General features: G+C 44.2%; 1 protein-coding gene across 5 annotated transcripts in view; it reads right to left on the bottom strand.

Annotated features, from left to right (window-relative positions):
* arid4a (AT-rich interactive domain 4A) overlaps positions 1 to 23,149 on the bottom strand; it is a 92,821-nt gene that overhangs the window by 7,024 nt on the left and 62,648 nt on the right. For 4 of the 5 annotated variants that reach the window (XM_078406619.1, XM_078406620.1, XM_078406621.1 and 1 more), the window contains exons 17-23: positions 20,373 to 20,633; positions 14,794 to 14,878; positions 8,356 to 8,557; positions 6,426 to 6,488; positions 2,987 to 4,123; positions 1,831 to 1,935; positions 1,547 to 1,750 (exon numbers count right to left, since the gene is read on the bottom strand). In XM_078406619.1, the coding sequence (XP_078262745.1) occupies positions 1,547 to 1,750; positions 1,831 to 1,935; positions 2,987 to 4,123; positions 6,426 to 6,488; positions 8,356 to 8,557; positions 14,794 to 14,878; positions 20,373 to 20,633 (2,057 nt within the window). The remainder of the gene's footprint in view (positions 1 to 1,546; positions 1,751 to 1,830; positions 1,936 to 2,986; positions 4,124 to 6,425; positions 6,489 to 8,355; positions 8,558 to 14,793; positions 14,879 to 20,372; positions 20,634 to 23,149) is intronic. The other variant, XM_078406623.1, reaches the window with a different exon arrangement.

Genomic DNA, 23,149 nt, shown 5'->3' on the forward strand with positions numbered 1-23,149 from the left:
GATCTCTTTGTGTTCCCATGATAGAGTTCTAAATGGATACATTTGTGAGTCTTAGATGTTCTATTTAAATTATATTTGGCACCCGAATTTTTTTTTGTGTATGAAATTTTATTTAATCAACAAATCAGTTTTTGCTACTGAAGCAGCTTGTAACATTCATGAAAACAGTGGCAGGAATCTTATATGAAAGTAATAATAGGAATAACTTAAAAATTGAGTCACTCGAATGATCTGTAAACAAAAATGCTGCCTGAAAAGTTTTGGTCTTTCACTCAAAGGCATGTGCACAAAAAAGTTAGATTGTACTTTAATTAATTAAGTCACTAGAAGCATCAGAATACAGGAATACAGAGCTTTATTTGTCATTCGGTACCGAGGTACCGAACGAAATTACATTGCAGTCACACACAAAAAAAAAGAACACAAGACACATGACCCCAACACAAACATCCATCACAGTGACTCCAAACACCCCCAACATTTTGTTCAAGATGGCCGCGCTGTTGTGTTTGGCTGCCTGCCACTGTAACTTTCTTTTTTTTTTCCTAATCAGATGTGCAGCACTTTGGTCAACGTGGGTTGTTTTTAAATGTGCTATACAAATAAAATTGACTTGACTTGACTCACTGTGATGGAGGCAACAAAACTTCCACTCTCTTCCCCACGCCCACGGACAGACAGCTCGTCCCCGACCGACCCGCACAGTCCCCGCGGCCGAGCCGCACCGGGCACTGAAAAGTCCCGCGGCCGAGTCGGGCGATTGAAGGCCCCGCGGCCGAGCCGTACCGGGTGCTGAAAAGTCCCGCGGCCGATGGAAGGCCCCGCGGCCGTACCGTGCGCTGCTAAGTCCCGCGGCCGAGCCGCACCGGGCGATGTTAGGTCCCGCGGCCGAGCCGCACCAGCGATGTAAAGTCCCGCGGCCGAGCCGCGCCGGGCGATGGAAGGCCCCGCGGCCGAGCCGCACCTGGCGCTGAACCGTCCCGCGGCCGCGCTGGGCGATGTTAGGTCCCGCGGCCGAGCCGCCCCAGCGATGTAAAGTCCCGCGGCCTAGCCGCACCGGGTGATGTTAGGTCTCACGGCCGAGCCGCACCAGCGGTGTAAAGTCCAGCGGCCGAGCCGCACCATGCGATGGAAGGCCCCGCGGGCGATGGAAGGCCCGCGGCCGAGCCGCACCCCGCGCCGTGAGGAAGACCTAAAAAGGAAAGGTTTCCCCCACCACCCCACCCCCCCACACATACACAGCCAAAAAACAAAAACAAAAACCATCCCAACACACAACAAAAAAAAGGAAAAAAGACGAACAGACTGCCAGCGAGCCGCAGCCGTTAGGCGCCGCCACACGTGACCGCCGCCACAGTGAATGGCCATAAAAGACTACAAAAAACTGAACCTTTAAAAATGTCTCCCCTCTCTTCACTTCATCTTCTGGAATCAATTTGATTGATAAGCAAATTAGGTTATTTGAGACATCAAGTGACACATTTTAACTGCTAAATCTAATATAGGTCTAAATTAATATCTGCATGCAAAATAATATTTTCCTTACCAAGCTGGAAACTCCATTTATATGTCCTGGGTGATGTACCATCTAGTCCATCTTTTTCTTTATCCTTGTCCCCATCTTTACTGTTGGGAGACGTCAATGTTGATGGGGACCTGCCAAGTTTTGGAGACTTATTTGAAGTCTTCACTGGAGTGCATTTATTGGAGTTGTCCGAGACTGGTAAGTCCTCACTATCACTGCTGTTGCCTTCAAAATAAATTATTATTATTAAAAACTTGTAAATGAAACGATTTAAAGCTTGTTTAAGTGCCAGCTTCAGAACCTACCAGTTCCATTCTTTTCATTCTTACTGGACACATTTGACCGTTTGTGACTACGCTTTTGTTTCTTGGCAGGTGTCCCATTGTTGCTGTCGCTTATTCTTTTCTGACCTATGTGTAATTGAAATGTTAATGTAAAACATAACACTGCAGCACGTTCACACCACTGAGTAAGTGATATAGTTATCATTACAACAGCTTATAGGTTTCATTTAAATATCAAACATTCACACCCGTAATTACAAATCTCAATGGAGAGACACTGGTTTAAAGCAAGATCAACACTAATTTCTTTCTGGAAGAGATTGGACGTTGAAATTTTGTTCTTATTATTTTCAAAAAGGGAAATGTCCAAATTGACCTAGAACACTTAACAGAATTCCCCCAGTAAACAAGGGTGGCGGAGTTGCACAGCTGGCAGAGCCGCTGCTTCACAGCACCAAAGATCTGGGTTCAATCCTGACCTTGGGTGCTGTCCATGCAGACCTAGCACATTCTCTATGACTGTGTGGATTTCCTACAGGTACTTCAGTTTCCTCCCACATCCCAAAGACATGTGGGGTTGTAGGTTAATTGGCCTCTATAAAATTGTCCCTAGTGTGTTGGGAGTGGATGTGAAAGTGAGGTACCATAGAATTAATATGACTGGGTGATAATTTTTGTTCAATCCCTCTCATTGCAAAAATAAACGTCCCATTGGCTCACAGGAATTAAGTGTAGAAATGAAGGTAGATGTCCCAGCTGAATTAAAAACAAACATTGAAAAATCCTTACAAATATGCAAAATAATTAATGTAAATAAATTAATAAGTATTAAGAGAACAGGAGTTTTAGTGTCATTCACTTGGGACAATAGGCAGTGTTTTTCACGTTAATATCCTGAGAGAAGATTATTCTTGGAAGCAAATGAAAATTCAGAATTTTTATGGAAGAGGAAAGGCCATTCAAGTTGCAGACTTTCTAAAATGTTAAAACTACATTACAAGCTTCTGTGCAAGTCATTTTCTCACCTAGCCAGTCAACAAATGGCTTGCAAAGAATCCCAAGAGAGGGAATGAAACGTCAAAATAAAATGTGCTTTCACAAAAACAAAACCGAATGATAACATTTTTCAAAGTTCAACCTGCAGCTGATAATTCTGCATAACTTTGTAAAGCCCTACCTTTATCCTTGCTCTCAACTTCTTGCACGATGATGCTGCTGCTCGAGCTCATACTGGCATCAAACCCATTGACAGACTCACTCTCACACAGTCCTTCCTGTGATTCTCCTGCAACGCTATCCACTTCAATGGTGATATCACTTTCGCTCTTCACACTGCGAACTTCATCTTGATGAACAGGAGCCGGAGAAGCAATTGGCAAAACTTGCTGCATTGAAGTTGACAAAATTGCTATGACTAATTCAGGAGAATTAGATCTTGAGTTGCCTGCCCCTATATCTTCACTGCTGCTCTTTTCTTTCTCATCTAAGTCATCTAAATCTACCTCGTGACAAAGTAAAGCTTCAGGCCCAATCGGAGGCATTGTATCTTCATCAGTTTTCAATGAAATTTCCTCTTCAATTTCTAAACAGGGAGCTTCCAATTCTTGTTTTATGCACTTCACTGTTTCCATATCTGATGGAGAAACATCACCATTTTCAAGTTCTAACCTTTCAATCATTTTATATTCCTTACATTCACTTCTGAAGATCTCCTTTTTCTCAATATCTTCATCTTTCACAATTTGCATTTTCTCTTCACTTTCCCTCCGAAACCTTTTATCAGGTGTTAACTGCTCTGGAGATTTTCTCTTTCCCGGTTTCTTCTCGTCATCTACAAGTGCATTTGGCAACCCAGAATCAAGAACTGGGATTTCTTCTTCTGGAGCATTAGGGGTCACTGACTGGTTGTCCTCTGAGCTTTCCATTTTTTCTGTGATTTGTTCACTCTCACTCACTGTTTCTGTGTGATTTGCAAGGGCAGGCTTGTTCATTTCAGAATAAATATCTCGTGTTCTACAACTTCTTCTTCCTTTGCCTTTTGGGGATCTGTCCATCAATTCTTTACGAACATCTTCAGCTGGAGATAACACTTTCTCATCATTGCACGAAGGCTGCGTATTTTCTACCTCCTGCTTCACAGGTATGTCTTTCACATCATCATCACAGGGCAACTCTTTATCCTCTTGCACACAACTATCTTTGAGTCTCTTCCCCTCTGGTTTCTCGTCTTCATCATTTATGGAAATATTCTCCTCTTTTACCGATTTGCTGGCTGAGGCTTCCAATTCACTTTCATCTGAAGAGTTGGTAGACTCTAAAATGAAACACATTAATTTCCATTTAAAAACTAAAATGGAATATAATTTGCACCAAAATTTATATTTTCACATCCAATGTAGAGAAATTGCAAAGTCAAATGTTTTTGCTTTGTTCTTGTACAAAACACAATAGCCTTTCAAAAGAAAATCATGGTATATGATGGTCACATTATATGATCAAATAAAGGCCAGAAAGTAAATTTTCCCGTTTTATCATCAGCAGTAAACACCCACCCACCAGTTGGGTAAACTCTTTACTGACCAAGATGACAAATACTTGAACTTTAAAATCTTGCAATACTGGTTGCTGGGAAGCAGCCTGTACAAACAAAGAACCAAGAGATTGTCCAAAAACTGGATGTGCTATTAGGGATAGACAACTGTCACAGGAGCTGTATCATTTTCATTGTTATAAAACAATTGAAATTGACACAATGAGGTTGCTTGTTCGTGAACAACATTATAACCAGCTATTAAAAATGTTTTGTTTTTTTAAAAGCCTCCCTTTAATAAAGATTTTATACACAGACTTTGATCGTCTATATATGATGCTCTGCATGTTGCTATGCAATTGATATTGGCCAAGGAAAAATACGTTTTCTTTTCTTACAAATGGGCCTCATCTGAATCCATCTTATTGTTTGCTTTGAAATGAATAGGTTATATTTTACAGAGACTCAAGAAAGTGCGGATGTTGGAATCTTGAGGGGAAAAGAACAATGCTGGAGGAACTCAGCGGGTCAGGTGTATCTGTGGAGGGAATGGATAGATGACATGTTTGATTGTGACCCTTCTTTAAAGTGATGGGAGTAGGGGTGGCAAAAAGCTGAGGCAAAGCAAAGCCTGGTTAGTAATATGTGGGGGAATGATTAGCAGATGAGTGGAGTAAGTGACAAAAGCCGGAGGTGAAAAGGGTGTCAGATAAGGAAAGAAGAAGCGGAGTGAAAAGTAAAGCCATAGGAAGGGACACGAGTGGAAGGAGACAGGGGGAGGAGAAAGGAGGATAAGGGAGAAATGGGGGTCTCAGAGACGGGAAATGAGTGTACAAAGGGGCAGGGTGGTGGGAGATGGGAGAAATTTGGATGCTCTTCACCATGGTGAGAACAGGGGAAAGGGCAAATGTGCTTAGCTATTTTAATTAGATGAATGATTTATTTTTTAAACTAAACATTTACCACCCCTTGATGTCTGCTTTCTCCAGGTCTTCCTCGCAAATGCATCAGGCGTAGCTCTGGGATAAATGATACTTGAAATGGGGGAATTTCACAAGGGATATGGGGAGAAGGCAGGCACAGGTTACTGATTGTAGATGATCAGCCATGATCAGTGATCACAATGAATGACGGTGCTGGCTCGAAGGCCAAATGGCCTCCTCCTGCATCTATTTTCTAAGTATTTTCTACGTTAATTCTATCTATATGAATTAAAAGTTCATACATTGAGTTGAAAGCTACCCGAGAAGAATGCGAGGTGCTGTAGCACGTTATTTTATTGAGTCTTCAAAACAAAAAGTAAATAGCACGAAAGCACTTTAGCTAGTCTAGTACAGTTGAATCAGACAAATTCACAAAATTAATCTCGTACCTTTTTAATGATAAACATGCAGAGCTCTCATTGGCTTGTGACAGATTCAGACCTTTCACTATTACATCAGCCATGTAAATTATAGTACTGGCTCAAAAAGCATAGCTATTTAGAAGTAGCAGCGCAAGTGAGTCCATCAAAAATTTCCTAATTTAGAGATCAAATTTCAATATGCTATTTCATCACTCACTTTTAAGGACCCGAGGAACAGTATGTTATCACTTAGGATCCTTGTTGAGTCTCCCCCCAATCCCGTTGTTCTAGCCACATGCGAATATTGATACTTGGGACCATCGTGGGCATCAGCAAAAGTTAATCAAGCAAAAGTATTACAATAAGAGGAGCTACTTCTGACCACAAAATACATTCACGACCCACAAAGGTTCAGAATAAAGACACAATCTTAAAATTAGAGCCAGGCTACTCAGAGAAGTAACAAAATAATTTTTTCAACATTACTGTTCTTCACATGAACTTAATTACATAACAATAAGCAGTAAATTCAAGTCAGAGACGGATTTCCGCTGATCTACCGTAAAGGAATGGAACAAAGAAAGGCAAGTGGATGGTGTTAGATCATCCATAAACTCTTCAAATGGCAATGCAGGCCTTATTACCAGCACTCTGAATGCATCACAAATGAGACAAATGGGGAAAATGAGTACCAGCCCCAACAATGGAGATGGTTTTAAGTTAACAAATAGTTATCTGTACCATTTGATGCTTTGTCCGAATCATATATCCCAGAGCTACGCCTGGTGTGTCTGCGAGGAAGACCTGGAGAAAGCAGACATCAAGGGGTGGTAAATATTTAGTTAAAAATGAAATCATTCATCTAATTAAATAAGCCAAGCACATTTGCCTTTGCCAAGTAGAAAGTGAGATGTGAAATCAATTTAATTGAACTTTAAATTTGAGTGTTATTAATTGACAGTGGTTTGTCAAGAGGCCAAATATTCCTATCAAATCACTGGTGGCAACTGTGGAATGTTACCCATTTGCTCATTACAGATGAATGAATTAGCAAAGTGAAAAGCGTAAAAAACAAACTTAAAGACTGCAATGCTATTGCAGGCACGTAACAATAATGAGCATCATTTATTGACTATGAATATCTTGAAACAACCGAAAGTCCCCGAGGGTAGAGTGCGTCATTTAGTAATTTCTATAGATTCAGGATCAGTTCCTGTGGATTGGAGGGTAGCTAATGTTATCCCACTTTTTAAGAAAGGAGGGAGAGAGAAAACAGGAAATTATAGACCAGTTAGCCTGACATCGGTGGTGGGGAAGATGCTGGAGTCAATTATAAAATAAATTACGTAACATTTGGATAGCAGTAACAGGATTATTCCGAGTCAGCATGGATTTACGAAGGGGAAATCATGTTTGACTGATTTTCTGGAATTTTTTGAGGATGTAACCAGGAAAATGGACAAGGGAGAGCCAGTGGATGTTGTGTACCTGGACTTTCAGAAAGCCTTCGATAAGGTCCCACATAGGAGAGTAGTGGGCAAAATTAGAGCACATGGTATTGGGTGTAGGGTACTGACATGGATAGAAAATTGGTTGGCAGACAGGAAACAAAGAGTAAGGATAAATGGGCCTCTTTCAGAATGGCAGGCAGTGACTAGTGGGGTACCGCAAGGCTCAGCGCTGGGACCGCAGCTATTTACAATATATATTGACTTAGATGAAGGGATTAAAAGTAACATTAGCTAATTTGCAGATGACACAAAGTTGGGTAGCAGTATGAAGTGTGAGGAGGATGCAGGGTGACTTGGACAGGTTGTGTGAGTGGGCAAATGCATGGCAAATGCAGTTTAATGTGGATAAATGTGAGGTTATCCAGTTTGGTGGGAAGAACAGGAAGGCAGATTATTATCTGAATGGTGTCAAGTTATGAAAAGGGGAAGTACAACGAGATCTGGGTGTCCTAGTGCATCAGTCACTGAAAGGAAGCATGCAGGTACAGCAGGCAGTGAAGAAAGCCAATGGAATGTTGGCCTTCATAACAAGAGGAGTTGAGTATAGGAGCAAAGAGTTCCTTCTGCAGTTGTGCAGGGCCCAAGTGAGACCACACCTGGAGTATTGTGTGCTGTTTTGGTCTCCAAATTTGAGGAAGGATATTCTTACTATTGAGGGCGTGCAGCGTATGTTCAAGAGGTTAATTCCCGGAATGGCAGGACTGTCGTATGTTGAAAGACTGGAGCAACTGGGCTTGTATACTCTGGAATTTAGAAGGATGAGAGGGGACCTTATTGAAACATATAAGATTATTAAGGGATTGGACACGCTCGAGGCAGGAAACATGTTCCTGATGTTGGGGAGTCCCGAACCAGGGGCCACTGTTTAAGAATAAGGGGTAAGCCATTTAGAACGGAGATGAGGAAAAACTTTTTCACTCAGAGAGTTGTGAAGTTGTGGAACTCTCTGCCTCAGAAGGCAGTGGAGGCCAATTCCCTGGATGCTTTCAAGAGAGAGTTAGATAGAGCTCTTAATGATAGCGGAGTCAAGGGATATGGGGAGAAGGCAGGAGCGGGGTACTGATTGTGGATGATCAGCCTTGATCACGGTGAATGGCAGTGTTGGCTCGAAGGGCCGAATGGCCTACTCCTGCACCTATTGTCTACTGTCTAATTTATACCTTCCACTCCATTAAGAAGGGGTGGAGATTCTGAAGCATTACTCCGCACACTTCTGGTCCCACTTTTCCCATCGGAGCCTGGAGTCCTCGATATACTCCTCTGAGAATTGGAAGAAGGCGGAGATTTCATACTAGGGCGGCCACGTTTTAATTTATTGAGCTTGTCCTCATTTTTGTCCTCCTTTTCTCGGTCCTGCTTACTCTGTAATTTTGCAAATGGAACAATTAGGATCTGCCCAACATATACAGCCCTCCTGCACAATAATACATCTCAGGATGTTTCATACATGAGTTAACAAACTAAATCTTACAATGAACTACAAAACAAATTTTAAAATGTGCGAGTAAAATTTTGGTCATTTTAATCAATGTCTTAAATGAGTCTAGAGACGAAGAGGAAGGGAATTCCAGAGGTTAAGTCCTGGTCAGCTAAACACACGCCACCATAGATGATGATGCGCAAAAGCAACTGATGCATTGTAGATGTTCAAGGACTTTAGAGCTGGAAAAGGTTACAGAAAGAAGAATGAAGCCATAGATGTTATTCGGAAACATCTGAAGAACAGTAATGCCAAGACTTGTGTGAACTTATACATAACGCGTCACTTATCTGGTTTTTCGGGACATAACATATTAACTGTTCTGGTGCCATAGTAAAACATATATACAACATAAAAAAGTAAAGTACAGCACAGGAAATATCTTTTAACTCAATGCCCATGCTGAACACGATGCCAAGATAAGCTAATCTCATCTGGCTGAAGATCAGTTCCATACCACTCCAGTCTGCTGAGGACACTCAGGTCCTTTGGAGTGCAGGGGGCACACCTAAGGACCTTCTACAACACTGTGGTTGCATCAGCCATTTTCTATGGAGTGGTCTGCTGGAGCAGCAGCATCTTAGCAGCGAAGAGACTTGACAAGCTGGTCAGGAAGGCCAGCTCTGTCCTGGGTTGCCCCCTCGATTCAGTAGAGGCGGTGGGAGAGAGGAGGATGATGGCAAAGTTAACATCGCTGCTGGACAACGACTCCCACCCCATGCAGGACACTGTCACTGCACTGAGTAGCTCCTTCAGTGACAGACTCCATCATCCCAAGTGTGTGAAGGAGAGATATAGGAGGTCCTTCCTTTCCGCTGCTGTGAGACTGCACAACCAGCACTGCTCCCAGCAGACGAGTCAACAGTAACAGTTAAGGAATACACAGGAAACTGATGACAATTTATCCTTGTCTTTACGTTTATTTATAATGAATGATCTCTTGCTATTCACTTTGCTGCTGTAACACTGTAAATTTCCCCGGTGTGGGACAAATAAAGAAATATATTATTCCCTGCACATCCATGTGGCTATCTAAAAAGCCTCTTAAATGTCGTTACCATATCTGCCTCCACCATGTTCCAGGCACCCACCACCTTCTTCGTATAAAAACCCGTCCTGTATATCTCATAGAATGTAGAACATAGAACAGAATAGCACGACAACAGTCATTAGACTCACATTGCCTGTGCCGAGTATGAAGCCAAAACTATCTCTTATCTGCATGCACACAATATTGGTTGGCGGAAGTGGCGGCGCCTAACGGCTGCGGCTCGCTAGCAGTCTGTTCGTCTTTTTTCCTTTTTGTTGTGTGTCGGTGTTGGGATGGTTTTTGTATTTTTTTTGGTTGTGTATGTGTGGGGGGGTGGTGGTGTGGGTGGGGGGGGTGGGGGAAACTTTTCTCTTCCTCACGGCGCGGGGTGCGGCTCGGCTGCGGGGCCTAACATCGCCCGGTGCGGCTCGGCCGCTGGACTTTACATCGCCCGGTGCGGCTTGGCCGCTGGACTTAACAGTGCCCGGTGCGGCTCGGCCGCGGGACTTTTCATCGCCCGGTGCGGATTGGCCGCGGGACTTTACATCGCTGGTGCGGCTCGGCCGCGGGACTTTTCATCGCTGGTGCGGCTCGGCCGCGGGACTTAACATCGCCCGGTGCGGCTCGGCCACGGGACTTAGCTGCGCAAGGCTTGGTCGCGGGGCCTTTCATCGCCCGGCTCGGCCGCGAGACGTTTCAGCAACCGGTGCGATTCGGCCGCGGGGACTTCCACCCCCTTGCGGGGACTGTGCGGGTCGGTCGGGGACGAGCTGTCTGTCCGTGGGCGTGGGGAAGAGAGTGGAAGTTTTGTTGCCTCCATCAGAGTGAGGGGGTGTTTGGAGTCACTGTGATGGACGTTTGTGTTGGGGTTATGTGTCTTGTGTTCTTTTTTTGTATGACTGCTATGTAGTTTCGTTCGGTACCTCGGTACCGAATGACAAATAAAGCTCTGTTATACTGTTATACTGTTATCTTATGCCTTTACAAAAGTCTCTTCAATGTCACATTATACCTGCCTCAACCACCACCCCCAGCAGTGCATTCCAGGAACACACACACACACTTCCATCATGGACCTCTGCAGAACGTCACTGGTCATCGACCTCCAGCCTGAATATTGTCCTCTATCACAATCCTGTCTTCTATCAGTAAGACATTTCCGAATCCATACAACCAAGTCACTGTTATTCCCGTGCATCTTAATCTTCTGGATCAACCTACCACAGGGAACTTTATCAAATGCCTTACTAAATCTTTGTAGACAACGTACCCTCCCTCATCGATCACCTTTGTCACATTTTCAAAAAAACTCGATCAATTTAGTAAGACACGACATGCCATGTACAAAGCCATGCTGGCCATTTTTAATTAACTCGCTCTCTTCCAAATGGGAGTAATTTGTATGCTGAAGAATCTGCTCTGCCTATAATTCCCTGGATTCTCTCTATTTCCCGTCTTAAATTAAGGAATAACATTAGCAACTCCCCAGCCCTCCAGGACCACACCCGAGGCTAGAGAAGATGCAAAAATCTTTGTCAGGGCCCACAATTTCTTCTTTCAACCTGATATAGATCCCATCAGCCTGATGATTTATCCACCTTAATGCCCTTCAAGTGTCCCATCACTTCCTCCTTCCTAATCTCAAACTGCCCTTGCACATTAGTATTCTCCACAACGATCTGCATCCTCCATATTCTTCTCCTGGATGAAAATAGATGCACGATACTCGTTCAGTACCACAGATGCAAAGTATTCGTTCAGTATTCTCCTTGTAACTTTGCCCTTCTCATCATAAAGCTAAGCCCACTAGCCCTTGACATTTCCACCCTGGAAAAAAGATTTACATTGTCTATGCTATTTCCCTCCACTTGTCTTTGAGCTTGTAAGGCAGTTTTAGGATAGTCTTCATATTGGAAGCGACATTCACTTCCACCATATAGGTGAGATGTTCCATAGCATTGGAACAACCTCTAAGGAACAGTGAAAACGCCTGACCAGGCAAATGCCTTGACCATATATGCAATCTTATGTTCATTACCAAAATGATCTTTAAGCAGATCTTTTGCTTTTTGATAGCCCTGGGCTGGAGGCAGGTGTTAGCAGCTTGCAGACTAAGTTTTTTGGATGCCCTCTTGTGTATTGATCTAGAAAATGTAAGCAATCACCGTTATCATTTGTCTTTCTTCCCACTCCTCTCGCAAATGCCATGATGAAAACGTCATACTGCAAAGGATCACCATCATAAACAGGAATGTCTCTTGGTGGTAAAGTAGAAGAGAGATTTTGTTGAGCTAGAAGAACAGTGATGTCATTTTGCTTCTGAATTCGGTTACAGATATCAACTTTGTTTCCATCATTCGGGGGGGGGTGAACATGGCCCTGCACACCCTTTTGCTTATGAGTCTTTACATTTTAATTTTGAAGAGTGTGTTGAGTTAGATGGGTCCTATCATGAACTCTAGCAGATGGTCCCCGAGTTGTCTGTTTTGGTCTAACAACCTGTTGCTGGGAGGAAGATTCTGTTCCCATCCACATATTCTGTCTTTGTTGCACTTGATCAGGCAAGTATTCAGCTGCATGTGGATCTAATTTAGCTGATGTCTCCTTTTGAGCATTTCTTTTTCTCAAATACGAGTTCATCCCATCAGATACTCTTGAGCTGCTTCTTGATCTCATGGCCTCAAGTACATTGATTCTTGCATTGGTTGCTAACAGTTCAACATCTAGTTCCAGTTTTTCTTTCTTTCTTCTCAATTGTTCTTCCTTTATTTTCAATTGTCCTCTCAATTGTCCTTCCTCTCTTTCCAATTTTCCTCTCAATTGTCCTTCCTCTCTTTCCAATTTTCCTCTCAATTGTTCTTCCTCTCTTTTCAATTGTTCTTCAATCTCATGCTTGTCTTTCAGGGCAGCAGCCCGTTCCATGAGAGCAGCCTTTTCTGCCTGAGCTTTAATGCGAGCAGAGAATGTTGAAGATGGACATGATGAAGAACTAGATTTGTGGCTTAATTTTGGGTTTAAGATATTTGAAACACTGTCATCAGGTCCAATGTCATCTGAGTTTTCAACACTCGGTTGTATGGCACCTACAGCAATGGAGTGTGTAGTTTGCTGACCACCATCAGATAACCACACCTTTACATCTTGTATAAAACCGTTAAAAGCTTCCATTGTTTGTTGAACCCACTGATTTTGCTTTTCGAGTTAATCTTCAGGCAGTGGTAACTTCACCAATGACTCGTAATTTTCTTTGACTTCATCACAGAGCCTGATTGATTGAATCAGGTTAGATTGTACTTCATTCACATTTTCATTTGATTTCATGAGCTCTCCCAGCCTTTTCATTCACTTGATAGCTTGTTTACATCTCGAGTTCCTTCTTTTCTGGTGCTTTTCAATGAGCAATTCCAAGACTTTGGCAGCGTGTTTAATAACCTTTTTTTCCTTTTCAGAATCCTTTCCAACATCGCCATCTTGTGACTGAGCATCAGATCTGACCACAGACATACTCGTACACTATCCCTTTAAGATGCGTTGAAGTGCAAGCCGTAGCAGCACAAATATTTTGAACAACTGATGTCGTTGCAATTCTCAAGGTCACTTCTTTGTTCTCAGTTCTCCAATACAGCAGCCGTTTTCCAATACAGCTTATCACATATAGCTTCTCCAATAAAGCTTACCGCTGTACGTACTCACTTTCCCTGCGCGTTGGCTTTCAGAGTTCTCAATCTCCGTTAGTCAGATTAGCTCAAGTGGCAACCGTATCCAATTGATTGGGAATAGTGGCATCAAGCTTGTGAAATAAAACCATCCTTGTTCCGTCCAGTTGATTCACAAGCTCCAGACTCACTCATAGAGCTAGTTCTCACTTATGATGTAATGGCAACTTTCCGACTTTTCCAATGACCTCTTTTCCAATTGCCAATACTACATAGGGAGTAGGGGTGATCTTACGTAGACCCAACGAAACAGATCTTCCGTTATTTCCAGTTTAATTGGCTGTTTATTGAAATAGTTGTACAAACAAGGATATAAACATACCAGGCTTTACCTATTCTGCATATAAGTCGTAGCTGGCTGCTCTGTCCCTGGTCTGGTCCCAGATCTGTCCAGTCGTTGGACCGTCCAGGTCTGGTGAGAACTACATGCTCTCCCTTCCTGTCCCTTATGCCCATATATATACCCACCCTGTGCATCTAATGACCACTCCCAAGTGTCCAAATTACTACAGCAAGATTTTTTTTCTAGACAAAATAATATATGCCAACAGTAGCTAGTCTAAACATAAACATAGCCAAAGACTCGCAGCCAAAGACTCGCACTTTTCTTACAGGGCCGCACCCAGACAGGGCCGCACTCCTTGTGCAAGCCTTGTTTATATCAGTCACTAAATTGCCTAATTGGCCAATTTACCAAACTTCCAATTTAATTGATCAGCCAATCCACGTACTCACTTCGATCTATGCGTATCGCTGATTGCCTGCTAGCATCCTTTTGGCACTCTTTTTAAACGGACTTTAACCTGCAATTAACACTTACTTTCTCTCAGCCAACGGTCTTCTTTGCTCCTGCACTCCCGACCTTTACTGACTGACTGCTAGCGTCCTTTTGGCGCTCTTTTTAAACGGACTTTAACCTGCAATTAACACTTACTTTCTCTCAGCCAACGGTCTTCTTTGCTCCTGCACTCCTGACCTTTACTGACTGACTGCTTGTGGACTGACTGACTGATGTTACGGTTGAATTGTTAAACAACTACTTTCAACCCTTAGAATAGATCAGATTGAATATTAGTTTGAAATGAACTTGAAAAACTATTATAATTCATAATTTATATAATGGAGATAAATGGAACTTAAATTCTGCTGAATCACAGAACAGGCCTGAAGGATTGAATTCCAGCATTCTCAGTGAAGGAGAGGAAAAGGCCAAGATACCAATTCAAAACAGTGAAAGTGTTTTGAAGGGCAGTCATCAACAACGACTGAAAGCTGTATTAACTTTTTTCCTTTGTCAAAATTAGTTTTCTTCATAATACATGGTACAAAACAAGGTAAAGTGGTCTCCCCAGGACAGGGATTTACTCAGTACCTTCAGTTTTCTTCTGTGTTTTCCCTTCGGGGCACCTTTTTCTGAAGGCCAGATCATTCGATCACCCTTTACCCATTCATCATACCTGAACGAAAAAAGGCTATTTAAACTTTCAAAACTACACAATAAGGTTAGTAACAATTATGAAGACTAATATAATGCTCAGAATTGTCTAAATCTGTTCAAAATATTGGGATATTATTTCTTTTAATATGTATTATAAATAACTTTTATAAAATGTAATCAAGAAATAAACAACCACAATACAAACAAAATTATCCAGTATTCTCTTTGGTAAACTAGCATCTGCAGATCCTTGAAATGATTCTTTCAATATCTCTGATATCAATCCTGTAAATATATATTTTTGATTACAGAAAGATTATTGGTCTGTTTCACAGTTAACCAATTTGTAATTCAAGCAGGACTGATAATCTATCTATCTATTTGTATATTACTAAAACTCTGTTTGTTTGTGTGTTTTATTAATTGTATATTATTTGGGGCTTGACACAGCCAAAACAGTACACGATAGCATGACAATTTTCGGCCCACCTTACTCACCATTGTCCTGGGGGTGGAATAAATGTTATATATATTTTTTAATTCACTTTTTAATCTTTCAAAATCTCTTTTAAAAGTTTTAAAAATCAATCTTTTCTCCCTTTAGCCGTCACCCGCGTATGAAGTCACAATGGGAAGTCCGAGTCCGCGCAGTTGGGACCCATTGATATGATTAAGGCTTATCTGAATGGTGGCCGATTAGGAGAAGGGGAGATGCAACGAGACCTGGGCGTCGTGGTACACCAGTCATTGAAAGTAGGCATGCAGGTGCAGCAGGCAGTGAAGAAAGCGAATGGTATGTTGGCATTCATAGCGAGGGGATTTGAGTATAGGAGCAGGGAGGTTCTGCTGCAGTTGTACAGGGCATTGGTGAGACCACACCTGGAGTATTGCGTACAGTTTTGGTCTCCTAATCTGAGGAAAAACATTCTTGCCATAGAGGGAGTACAGAGAAGGTTCACCAGATTGATTCCTGGGATGGCAGGACTTTCATATGAAGAAAGACTGGATAGACTCGGCTTGTACTCGCTGGAATTTAGAAGATTGAGGGGGGATCTTATAGAAACTTACAAAATTCTTAAGGGGTTGGACAGGCTAGATGCAGGAAGATTGTTCCCGATGTTGGGGAAGTCCAGAAGAAGGGGTCACAGTTTAAGGATAAGGGGGAAGTCTTTTAGGACCGAGATGAGAATGTTTTTTTTCACACAGAGTGTGGTGAATTTGTGGAATTCTCTGCCACAGAAGGTAGTTGAGGCCAGTTCATTGGCTATATTTAAGAGGGAGTTAGATGTGGCCCTTTTTGCTAAAGGGATCAGGGGGTATGGAGAGAAGGCAGGTACAGGCTACTGAGCTGGATGATCAGCCATGATCATATTGAATGGCGGTGCAGGCTCGAAGGGCCTACTCCTGCACCTATTTTCTATGTTTCTATGCCAGTTCAGCTCCAGCGCAGTAATAAAGTTTAATAATTTACTTTTCCACTTACCTCGCCGGTTCAACGTTGATGTCACAATGGCACCCGCCCGAGTGACGGGAGTGATGGCCAATGAGGGTGGGGGCCCACAATGACCGCCAGGGGTGGGACCCGCCAGAGAGACGGAAGTGGCGGCCAATTGGGGGGGGCATTGATTTTAACAAATGCGCCGCCGCCCGTCCCGGCATGCTCCACGCCTGACCTTCCTCCCGTGGTACAGCGCGGCACCAGAAGGAGCGGGCGAGGGGGGAAGGAGCGGGCGAGGGGGGAAGGAGCGGGCGAGGGGGGAAGGAGCGGGCGAGGGGGGAAGGAGCGGGCGAGGGGGGAAGGAGCGGGCGAGGGGGGAAGGAGCGGGCGAGGGGGGAAGGAGCGGGCGAGGGGGGAAGGAGTGAGTGAGGGTGAAGGGGAAGGAGAGGGGGGATGGAGTGGAGGGGGTGGAGTGGGAGAGGGGGGTGGAGTGAGTGAATGGTGGGGAGGAGAGATGGAATGGGTGAGTGGGTGGGAGGGGGGATGGAGTGGGTGAGGGAGGGGCAGGATGGAGGGCGAGGGGGAGGGTGGATGGTGAGCGGTGGAGGAGGGATGGAGTGGGTGAGAGGGGATGGGGATGGAGTGGGTGGAGGAGGGGTGATGGAGTGGGTGAGAGTGCCGGAGAGCCCCGAGGACTGGAGAGGGAGTAAGGGGGGGGGGGCGAAAAGGGGGGTTGAGGGGGGATGGAGTGGGGGGGGGGGGGGGGGTGAATGGGGGGGTGGGGAGTCGGGGAAGGAAGGGTGCCACACCAATGCAGGAGAGCTTTAGGCCCAACGGATGTCCGCCGGATCAGCGCTTGCACGGTTGAGGGAGGGTTGCCATTTTGTCTTCAGCTCCGACACGTCTGCAGTTGGGGGAGGGTTGCCGTGTTGTCTTCAGTTCCGGCGCATGCGCAGTTGGGGGAGGGTCGCTATTTTGTCTTCAGCTCCGACCACACGCTCGATGCCCAATTTGTCCGGGTCCAACGTGGGGGGAGCACCGACGCTCCCCGCTCTGATTGGTCACCGGCGCGTCCTGATTTGCTCCTGCCACTCACCCCCACGTGGGGTTCATCGATTACCTCCGACCTCCTGCTCGACGCACGATTGGTCCAGCTCCCACGTGGGGGGAGTGCTGACGGCCCCCGCTCTGATTGGTCACCGGCGCGTCCTGATTTGCTCCTGCCACTCACCCCCACGTGGGGTTCATCGATTACCTCCGACCTCCTGCTCGACGCACGATTGGTCCAGCCCCCACGTGGGGGGAGTGCTGACGGCCCCCGCTCTGATTGCTCCCCGGCAAGTCCTGATTTGCTCCTGCCGTTCACCCCCACATGGAGTCCATTGATTGGCTACTACCTCCCACTCGACCGTTTTATTTTACATAGGATCTTTATTTCCTTGAGATTCATTTAATTAAATATATATATTTTAAAGAAAGGGTGAGTTGGGGGGGAGTGTGGGTGCTATACCAATACAGGAGACGCTTTCGGTCTAAGGCTCGCTCTGGCTGCAGCACTGGCGCCACAGCGCTGAGGTGAGTGGCACCCTCTCCCCTTCCCTGTCCCCCCGCGCCCGCCCACGGCCCAGGGAGACACTCCCCGCCCGGACACCCATTTTTGGAAAAGACCTCGGATCCATCTCGGCCTCTTTATTTTACATAGCATATGTATTTCAATTAGATTTTTTTTTAAAAAGCAATTTTAAGGAAACGCGATTTTCCCACGTCACAATGGAAACCCTTCAAGGAATGGGCCCAACGGGTCCACTTGGTCTTGTTTATCACTACAACTCTGTTTGTTTGTGCATTTTATTAAATTGTATATGGTTTGGGGATTGATACAGGCAAAACGGTACACGATAGCGCGAGAATTTTAGGCCCAACCTACTCACCATTCCCCCGTGCTCTCAATAAACCCACTTTTGTACTTTTAAAAACAATTTACCTTAAAAACTTTAATAAGTGTACCCCCCCCCCCCCGAAGGACCTGCGGGAGGACCACCGCAAGTCCCGGCGAGCCCCGCGCCTGACCTTCCTCCCGTGGTGCAGAGGATCCACAAGATGGTCGTCCCCACCATGCTGCAGGAGAGGCTTCGGCACCAACACCCGGGCCGCAGGAGAAATGGTGCCAAGGTCAGTGCCTTCTCCTTGTCCACTCGCCCACCCACGGCCCCGGGAGACACACCCCGCCCAGCAACGGGTCCATGCAGTCAGGGGACACTTCGGCTCCACGCCCAGCCCACAGGAGAAACAAGGCCGAGGTCAGTGCTTTTTCCCTGTCCCCCCGTTACCCGCCCACGGCCACGGGGGCACTCCCCGCCCGGCAACAGTCTACAGTTGGGCTGAGGGGGGAGGGGGAAGGGGATGGGGAGGGCGTAGGAGAGGGGAGGAGAGGGTGCTGCACCAATGCAGGAGAGGTTTGGACCCAACGTGGTCCACTTGGCCTAGTTTATTTTAAAACCTTGCAAAACATTACCGTGTACAGATTGCATTGTGACTGTGGGCAGTAGCTGACAAAATTTAGTAACCGTTATCCAGATCAAAGATCTCCTACTAACAACAAATAATCACTTCCATGAGAACTGAGGCGAGAGTATTAACTATACACACCCAACCAGAAGGCCAAGAACTCCAAATCAAAAATTACACAGATCAAAAGAATACAATGGAATAATAAAAAATAATTTACTAATTTAATGTACTTATTGATGCATGGTGTTCATTTTCTTTATCCCAAAATCGTTACATAGCAAGTGAAGCGAGTAAGGTCAAATAAAGTCACAGTGGTGCAGAACTTCCCAATAATTTTTTTATTTTTAAAGCATGCTGGTTATTTTTTTTATTTAATAGGGAACATAAAGCACTTACTTATTCATTATCTTCATGGGATCTGAAGTTGCTTACACTCGTTTTCAACTTTGTTATTAGAAGTTCCCAGAAAATGGTCTTTGTGTATTATTGCATTAATGGGCCTGTAAAGCTATATCTCATAAGAATTTATTGTTCCTTTGCCAGTACATATGTCAATTAAACACTGAGAAAAATAGTATTTAATTGTCATATGCACCGACCACAGAACTATGAAATTCTTACCTGCTACAGCAACCCAGTAAAGGAGGATGGGAAAAACCATCAAAATAATGTGCGGTGCTACCAGCTCAAGTACTATCACTTTGTTGGCAAGACAACAGAGATTGTGATCGATTTCAGGAAGTACACATACATTGAACATTTCTACTTTGGCGCTGTCAAAGCTTCAAGTTCTTTGGAGTACATATTACCAGCAACTTGTCCTGGACCAGCCATATCGAAGTTTGGCATAACCCCAAATACTCTCACCAACTTCTACAGATGCACCATGGAAAGGATGCATCACAGCAAGGTTTGGGAACAACTCTATCCATGACCACAAGAATTTGCAGGAGTTGTGGATGTAGCCCAGACCATCACACAGACCAATCTTCCTTACATTGACTCCATCTGTACTTCACGCTGCCTCGGCAAGACCACCAGCATAATATAGGGCGTCTCAACCCAGGCACCTCTTCTCCCCTCTCCCATCAGGCAAGAGGGACAGAAGTGTTATAACCCCATACCTCCAGATTCAGGGAGTTTCTTCCCAGCTATTATCAGGCAACTGAACCATCCTATCACCAACTGGAGAGTGGTCCTGACCTACCATCTACCTCATTGGGGACCCTAGCTCATCTTTAATTGGAATTTCCTGGACTTTATCGTGCACTAAATGTCATTCTCTTTATCCTGTATCTGTTCACTGTGGATAGTGTAATTGTAATCATGTATAGGCTTTTTGATGACTCCATAGCATGCAATAAAAAAGCTTTTCACTGCATCTCGATTGACAATACACTAACCTAAACGCAGAAGAACAATTAAAGGTCACACAACTAAGTTTTAAAACAGAGATGAATGTTGCATTTTGAAGACATTTCCCAAGTAAACCTTACCATCACAATACAAAAATAATTGAAAACATCACATTAATTGCAATAGTTTGTTATGCCATATCTATTACCTTGTATTCCAACCATAGTAATGCACCAAATAGACCACCTCTCCATCGTCAACTTCAGAATTTCTAATATTGGCTTCGTAGATTTTCTGATTTTTTCCACGTCCATATTTTACTTTGACTTTGCTTCCAGAAGGAAACCTTTCAAATTCATCATCTTCCTCTTCGTCCTCCTCCTCCCCTTCATCATCCTCTTCCTCCTCATCCCCATCTTCCTCCTCCTCCACCTCCTCATTCCCATCTTCCTTTTTATTTTCATCTTCTCTATTTATTGAGAAAAGAGAGAATTATGATTAAAAATATTGCACATTTAAGAGTCTGGAGCATTTAATTCTCAAATACTGTCTATGGGACAATGAAATACTAAAGCTGCTGCTTTATAGGCCCCTTAACACAATAAATATACTAGTAATGTGTATTTACTAGTATACTAAAATATACTAGTAATTACTGAGTAATGAGGAAGGGTTAGTTAGTAGTTAGTTAGCAGTCTTGTTGTGCGAGGCCCCTTGGGGAAGAGTGATCATAATATGGTAGAGTTCTTCATTAGGATGGAGAGTGACAAAGTCAATACAGAAACAAGTGTTCTGAACTTAAAGAAAGGTAACTTTGAGGGTATGAGGCGTGAATTGTCCAAGATAGACTGGCGATTGATGCTGAAAGGGTTGACGGTGGACATGCAATGGAAGGCATTTAAAGGTCGCATGGATGAACTACAACAAGTGTTCATCCCAGTTTGGCAAAATAACAAACCAGGAAAGGTAGTGCATCCGTGGCTAACAAGGGAAATCAAGGATAGTATTAAAACAAAAGATGAAGCATACAGATTAGCCAGAAAAAGTAGCATACCAGAGGACTGGGAGAAATTCAGAGTCCAGCAGAGGAGGACAAAGGGCTTAATTAGGAAAGGGAAAATAGATTATGAGGGAAAACTGGCAAGGAACATAAAAACTGACTGCAAAAGCTTTTATAGATACGTCAAGAGAAAAAGATTAGTTAAGACAAATGTAGGTCCCTTGCAGTTGGAAACAGGTGAATTGATCATAGGGAACAAGGAGATGGCAGACCAATTGAACAAATAGTTTGGTTCTGTCTTCACTAAGGAAGACATAAACCGTCTGCCGGAAATAGCGGGGGACCGGGGGTCTAATGAGATGGAGGAACTGAGGGAAATGCAGGTTAGTCGGGAAGTGGTGTTAGGTAAATTAAATGGATTAAAGGCAGATAAATCCCCAGGGCCAGATAGGCTGCATCCCAGAGTGCTTAAGGAAGTAGCCTCAGAAATAGTGGATGCATTAGTAATAATTTTTCAAAACTCTTTAGATTCTGGAGTAGTTCCTGAAGACTGGAGGGTAGCTAATGTAACCCCACTTTTTAAAAAGGGAGGGAGAGAGAAAACGGGGAATTATAGACCAGTTAGCCTAACATCGGTAGTGGGGAAAATGCTAGAGTCAGTTATTAAAGATGTGATAGCATCACATTTGGAAAGTGGTGAAATCATCGGACAAAGTCAGCATGGATTTACCAAAGGCAAATCATGTCTGACGAATCTTATAGAATTTTTCGAGGATGTAACTAGTAGAGTGGATAAGGGAGAACCAGTCGATGTGTTATATCTGGACTTTCAGAAAGCCTTTGACAAGGTCCCACATAGGAGATTGGTGTACAAACTTAAAGCACACGGTATTGAGGGTTCAGTGTTGAGGTGGATAGAAAATTGGTTGGCGGACAGGAAGCAAAGAGTAGGAATAAACGGGTCCTTTTCGGAATGGCAGGCAGTGACTAGTGGGGTACCGCAAGGCTCAGTGCTGGGACCCCAATTATTTACAGTGTATATTAATGATTTGGACAAGGGAATTGAATGCAACATCTCTAAGTTTGCGGATGACACGAAGCTGGGTGGCAGTGTTAGCTGCGAGGAGGATGCTAGGAGGCTGCAGAGTGACTTGGATAGATTAGGCGAGTGGGCAAATGCATGGCAGATGCAATATAATGTGGATAAATGTGAGGTTATCCACTTTGGCGGCAAGAACAGGAAAGCAGAGTATTACCTGAATGGTGACCGATTGGGAGAAGGGGAGATGCAACGTGACCTGGGTGTCATGGTGCACCAGTCATTGAAAGCAAGCATGCAGGTGCAGCAGGCAGTGAAGAAAGCGAATGGTATGTTGGCATTCATAGCAAGAGGATTTGAGTTTAGGAGCAGGGAGGTTCTGCTGCAGTTGTACAGGGCCTTGGTGAGACCGCACCTGGAGTATTGTGTGCAGTTTTGGTCTCCTACCTGAGGAAAGACGTTCTTGCCTTAGAGGGAATACAGAGAAGGTTCACCAGATTGATCCCTGGGATGGCGGGACTTTCATACGAGGAAAGACTGGATAGACTGGGCTTGTACTCGCTGGAATTTAGAAGACTGAGGGGGGGATCTTATAGAAACATATAAAATTCTTAAGGGGTTGGAGAGGCTAGATGCGGGAAGATTGTTCCCGATGTTGGGGGAGTCCAGAACCAGGGGTCACAGCTTAAGGATAAGGGGGAAGTCTTTTAGGACCGAGATGAGAAAACATTTCTTCACACAGAGAGTGGTGAGTCTGTGGAATTCTCTGCCACAGAAGGTAGTTGAGGCCAGTTCATTGGCTATATTTAAGAGGGAGTTAGATGTGGCCCTTTTTGCTTAAGGGATCAGGGGGTATGGGGAGAAGGCAGGCACAGGCTACTGAGCTGGATGATCAGCCATGATCATATTGAATGGCGGTGCAGGCTCGAAGGGCCGAATGGCCTAC

This window comes from Rhinoraja longicauda, chromosome 10, assembly GCF_053455715.1.
Source record: "Rhinoraja longicauda isolate Sanriku21f chromosome 10, sRhiLon1.1, whole genome shotgun sequence".
Taxonomy (NCBI): Eukaryota; Metazoa; Chordata; class Chondrichthyes; order Rajiformes; family Arhynchobatidae; genus Rhinoraja; species Rhinoraja longicauda.